We start from the raw sequence: 6,107 nt of genomic DNA on the forward strand, positions 1-6,107 counted from the left end.
TATTAAGTTGATATTTTTAAAGAAATACTTGGACTGATCTTCTTTAAGTTTGATATGGTCATATCCTTTGGCCAGTGGTTGTACATGTTTCATTTTGAGACTGATAGGAAAAACAAGATGGCTGCCATGTGTATGATCCTATCCTTCTATCAGCGGTTGTCCATGTTTCATTTTGAGACTGATAGGATGGTGTAACAAGTTCTTTCTGCTTGCTAGTTTTGCATAATTCGTTTTGAGTTTGAAGTAGCTATCACATTGCTGTTTTAGTAAATAGGTTAGACAAGGACTTAAATTTGAATGGACACTGTCAAACCCAGCTATTAGAAGTTTTAATAAAAAGTTACCAATACAGCTGTAGATGCATTTACTGTGGACAAGACTGTCAATCCAACAAATAAGAAAATAGAGAATGCAATATTATAATGATACAGAACTAATCAAGCTTGTATTATAACAGGCTTCAAGGTCCTTCTCGAATCTCATGTTTATAAATTTTACTCATCAAACATGTATATGAGAGGTAAATGGTACGATAACAAATCTTGTGACAGATGCATGAACACTGCATTGAAGTCAAACTCAACCCAACATTTTGTCTTTAATGGCTTACTGCATCACACAATAGACTGTTTTCATCAAGTATAACACTAAAACTGATGTATAAAAAAAGAATACTTTATTTACACAGAACTCAATCCAAGACAAAATTTATATTATTGTATTACCATATAATAGGATATTTGATATATTATAGATAATTTTTTTACACACACATTTAAAAATTCTATCACAGTTCATCACTTATTCTCACTGTTGGTCATCTAGTCATGGGTCCATGGGTCACTTGATGTCTCTCCAGACAGGGTTATCTCCCTTTGAGGAGTGCTACAGGCATTGTAATGCACCGACAACCTCAAAACCACTTGATATGTGGACAAAGGAGATCGAAAGTCGAAAATGCTGAGGATAAATCACAGTGAGACACGCTCTTCCACAAAATGTCCATTTGTAATCCCTCATCACTGTTCTATCTCAGTGTCTAGTCCTGTGCCTCTTCTGGCTGTATAGTAATCTAACTTAATACATGTTTAATGTTATCAATAAATAAAAGTTTTACAGCCATATTCTAAATCAGCTTTGGTATCAGTCTTTCACTGCGTACCCTTGGTGAGGTATAATCTAACTGTAGGAATGTATTGTTCTAGGTATAACTAGTGGTTCCTCGGTAGATGTAATTTGTACATACATACAGGTAAACCAGTTACATACCAGGGTATATCTGGTACTATAGTCCCTAAACAAATCAATAAGACTAGGTGCCACTCATAACATAATCTCAGTTTGGTAAACTTGAGAACATATAACTATGTACATGCATATCAATCTTACAATTGTTACTGTTTAAAAAAAAATCAAAAAATCTTGACTTATATTTCTATATTACCTGGTAACTCATTCACCCCTACAGTCACATTTGAACCTTGCCAAATCAATGACTGGGCAAGTCCAGTTTAGATATAAAGGGGTGAATGAGTTTATACCTGTACCTACACTTAACAACTACACTATATACACAAAGGCTACATGCTATACACTGGAAGCACAGTTGGTGGGGACTATTTTGATGGACATGAGTGGAAATCTGGAGCGTTGCACCATGGCAGTCACATCAGAACAGGTGCCTGTTCGTCAAATGTGGCCAGGCTATTGTTTCGTAGAAGCCATCAGTGGAGAATGTCTTTCGTTACGTAGGAATTACATGTTCCTTAGGAGAGCACCGGCGGCTAACAGCATGGCTGCTAGGATGCCCGAACTCTGTAGAGCACTGCTTCCACCTGTAGAAAAGGAATTAATGATAATGTAGATATACTGTTCAGAATTAGGTTGTTACAATGTTTAAGGAACTTACCAGTCAGTTGTGGTTACTTTAGATCCATTGGCAGTTCAATTTTCAATTTTCCCTCCATATACCATACAATTTGTAGAGAATGCAATGCATGTTAATCATGAGATTATAACTCCATTTGGTCAGGTGACCCTGTGACATCACTGATCTAATTATGACAACACTGAATTTATTGTTTGCAGAACTTCACCCACTTATGTTTAGAGCATGAAATAACTAAATGTAACATAACTACTGTATTCAAGTATTAATCAAGCATAAATACTCCAGTTAAATGTTATACGCACATGGTTTTAACTTAATCTAGGACTTTGATTTGACATTTCCAACATTCTGACACGTGTTAAACGGTCACCTTGGTAAATACAGTAAACTGTCCTGCCGTAGATTACAAACAAAAAGATCTGAAGTAGGGGTCGGGTTTTCAAAACGCCAATGCAGTTAAATCATAAACTGTAAAAAGTTAATAAAGACCACATTTTCATCATTACAGCTGAATATCCGGATTCCTTTTATGTGCTAAAACTGTAATTGTTGAGAGATACTTACTGAGCTGAGTTTGTAGTGTGTACTCCATGGCCCGGTACCAGCCTTCATAGTGAACCTCACATCGGTACAGCTTGTTCTCATCAGTCGACAGCAGGCTGATGGCCACAGTGCTCATAGCATCACCATACCCTGGTTAAGGCAACGATATGGCATCTTTAAGGGGAGATAACCTTACACGTGTTAAAGTTGAATGGCGACAATATTCAAACCTGACTATCCTAGAAAGTTCCTTACAAAAATATTCAATATTTATGCAAATTTTTTCCCTGTTTTATAGATTTCTGTGCTAAGATTAATAAGGAATTGGTAACATATTACAGGAACACAATAAAGCATGCACTGCAGGAACATTGCCATCTAAATTATTAGACAAATTGAAAAAAGTTAAAGGGAGATTATCCTAACAGAAACCTAAGATGTACTTATTAGGGTAGTATAAGCTCAGATATCTTATTCATAAGACACATTTGATTTGTAGCAATGACGATTTGCTTCCAAACTAAATACGATGCCCCCTCAATGTGTACGACACCTGCACACACACAGTTTATACTAGATCATTTCACAAGGTTTGTTAATTTTCAGCTGCACTCTTCATTCTTCAGGTAATTGTGTGATATGAGATGAAAAAATGTTTACATTAACACCAAATCATGAACACATGATATCATATATTAACATACACGCTATATAATTACATTTCGGTAACTCGGGTAACAAATTAGTGCTCAGTTATACAAAGCCGTTTGGGATACAACTATTGTGATAAATGGACTTACCACTTGAGAGTGTGTTTTCAGTGTAGTAATAAGCATCTTGGGTGAAGTCCACGTCATTCTTGTACCAGCGAAGGAAGGGAGGTGGGTTTCCATATGTGGCTTTGCATGTAAGGTTTACAGAGGATCCAGCTCGTGGGGCACTCTCCCAATAGACGGACACGTTTGTGGGCAGAACTGTAACACAAAACATGAACACGTTATCTAGAGTTACTGGAGCTATTAAGTATCAGGGCCCACTTGTATAAAACATCTGAAAGTTAAGGAAAATCTCGAAGCAATGTATTGTCTATGGGAAATCTTAGACTTCAGGAAATCTCAAGAGTTGAGATGTTTTATACAAGTGAGCCCAGGGCAAGATCTCTGTAAACAATAGTGACAGTTACAGGGTCTGGATCGGTAAGAGTGTTAAAGAAAACTACCCTAGCTGTCAACACTCCCTCCTAAAAGAGGACTCCCTCATTTTTACCAAAATTTACCAATCTCCCTCGAAACTCCCTCATTCAAGTCCAAACTCACACAAACTCAAAATCTACATCCTGTGGTCAAATGATCTCCTAGTTACCGCAGGGTGTGTGTAATGATTATAACAGGCCTTGGTGTGTCTGAATTTTGGAGTTATTTTGATACATAAAAAGGGAAAGATAAATTGAGCAAAGCAGTTTCAGTCGCGTTTCACACACTTTCTCCCTCATTGGAAATGTGGAATGAGGGTCTATATAGCTACTTACTGACAGTGTTGAGGTAGGCCTCGTTTGTGACGGAGCCAACAGTACACTGGTACAGTGCAACGTCATCTGTGACCACGTTGGATATTGTCAAGTTATATGTGCCGACGATAGAGTACTTGGTAGCACTGGCCAGAATCTGGGTGTTCAGGGAAATGGTAGTTGTTGATGAACCAGATACCACCTAAAAATAGTAGCAACAAGAGGATTATCATTCAGTCACCAATAAATAGTAACAATGATAGGAATATCAACCAGACACCTAAAATAGACGGAAAGTAGTTATAGACATGTGGTTGTTATATATACAGACAGATATATATATATATTGGATAAATAAATTGAATTATATATTCCATCAAAAATATTCGAATAAACCTTAATTTAATCGCTTCATACTCGTTTATGGTTACTAATTGGGGGGAAAATTCGTTCAATATATCCGGTTAATAACGCAAGACCGCAAAACACAAATGTTTTCATTAAAAATTGTGATATGACCATATAAGGTACTAGCCTTTTTCCACGTCACACTGTCGGATCCGAGGTTGCTGACGATACAAGCTATAGTGGCGGTTCCTCCGATCTCCACAGACGTGTTGTAAGGCGCAATGTCAAAGGTGGCGCCTTGGCAAGCTGGGGGGAAAACGCAAAGACTTGCTGTAAATAGGTACTATCAAACTACCGATAGAAAACAGCTCGTAATGTATAACACTCAACCTACTGGTAGAAACCAGCTATTTAAAACAACACTATCAAACTTTTGGCCGAAAACAACCTTTAATGTGTAACACTGACACATTGTAGCAGAAAACAGCGCTTTATAATTATTATAACACTATCAAACTACTGTTAGGTCATAAAGTCGGTCCCACCCGGAACATCATAACCGCAACACGAGGAGGTATGTTTCGCACAATCATTATATCGAGAGGTATCAACTCCCCGTTATATTTGATTTTAATATGTAAAAATATGCAAATGTACATATATGTAAAAATAATGAAGCTTGTGCACAATTTATTTGATTATTTTAACGACTTACAACTTGTTTTATATTCCAAGTAATTTTCAATGAACGCATATTAACGTAACATTTTTAATTAGATATCTTATTTAATTAAACACCACTTAAATATGAATGGTGTGTGTCCTACTTGTCTTCGTGACTTAAGGTTAAATTTCATATGACTGATTATTTTTTATTGAAAATTAGGCATGTTTGTGTCCGCTCAATTATTTCCGCCCGGACTATACTGTCAAGAAATTCTTAATGTACATGTATATAACATTATCAAAATTGGCAAAAAAAAAAGCTATCACTTAACCATAACAAGCTGATTACTAGCAGAAACATATCTCTTATTGTATAAGCTCTGGTAAATGTATATCCTTGTCAAAATACTAGTAGAAAACCATTCTTAAAAAAAGAGAAAAACATCAATAACCTCTATCTATGATTACCGGTAATATATCTATATAAAATCCAATTATATGTCTTTCTATGATAATTAAAACCATCAAAAAAATAAAACCTATTTACTTATAAATATACATTAATAATTCTATCTATGATAATAAAACTCATTTTTTAAAATTAGGACCAGTGAGGACTTACCTCCAATAAGAACGGCGAAGAAAGCTACGATTCCGATCATGATGCTGATGGTGGGATGTGTAGGTACAAGGCTAGTCCACGCTATATGTGAGGACAGCTCGTGAGGGGACGGAGTTTTATACAGCTCGTTTGTTTGTGGAATACGTTGCTTGACCACGCAGGGTACATCACCGAGGCGGACGGTCAAAATTGGATCAAGACGGATTGAGTAAATTAGCGGTATTTGGGTTATATAGATTTGCCTCGTGTATTACTGATTAGCTTCCTAGTCACAGGCCGGCCAATTAAACGACATGTATATAGTGACATTTTACGTATTAGACGGCACATATTGTAATTATATATATAGTTACAGATATTTGTGAAATATACAAAACTGTGTCGTCAATGCAAAAATAATAGTCATCCCTAAAGAATGTAGTCCACTTCGGGAAACGGTGTCCCTCAAGTACGCAGGACAATCAGTATTAGCGTAAACGTGCAACTGCGTAAAATTAAGTTACTAACGTAAAACATGTGTTAATCGATAG

The 6,107-nt window shown here is 36.4% G+C and overlaps 1 protein-coding gene across 1 annotated transcript; it reads right to left on the reverse strand.

Annotated features, from left to right (window-relative positions):
- Window positions 1-659: 659 nt before the first annotated feature.
- On the reverse strand, window positions 660-5,669 carry LOC110442818 (cell adhesion molecule 2-like). Its single transcript, XM_021486627.1, has 6 exons — window positions 5,578-5,669; window positions 4,477-4,595; window positions 3,963-4,143; window positions 3,235-3,408; window positions 2,456-2,584; window positions 660-1,835 (listed from the first exon to the last, which is right to left on the reverse strand). The coding sequence occupies exons 1-6, from the start codon at window positions 5,615-5,617 to the stop codon at window positions 1,756-1,758; spliced, it is 723 nt and encodes a 240-aa protein (XP_021342302.1). The 5' UTR covers window positions 5,618-5,669; the 3' UTR covers window positions 660-1,755.
- Window positions 5,670-6,107: the final 438 nt, after the last annotated feature.

Source organism: Mizuhopecten yessoensis, unplaced genomic scaffold (genome assembly GCF_002113885.1).
Source record: "Mizuhopecten yessoensis strain PY_sf001 unplaced genomic scaffold, ASM211388v2 scaffold716301, whole genome shotgun sequence".
Lineage (NCBI taxonomy): Eukaryota > Metazoa > Mollusca > Bivalvia > Pectinida > Pectinidae > Mizuhopecten > Mizuhopecten yessoensis.

What these genes read in the sequence shown, in the direction of transcription:
- LOC110442818 (XM_021486627.1), bottom strand. Translation starts at nt 5,617, where the DNA reads ATGATCGGAATCGTAGCTTTCTTCGCCGTTCTTATTGGAG. An exon ending in CTTCGCCGTTCTTATTGGAG is followed by an intron (nt 4,596 to 5,577) that starts GTAAGTCCTCAC and finishes TTTTCCCCCCAG; the next exon opens with CTTGCCAAGGCGCCACCTTT. An exon ending in GGCCTACCTCAACACTGTCA is followed by an intron (nt 3,409 to 3,962) that starts GTAAGTAGCTAT and finishes TTTGTGTTACAG; the next exon opens with TTCTGCCCACAAACGTGTCC.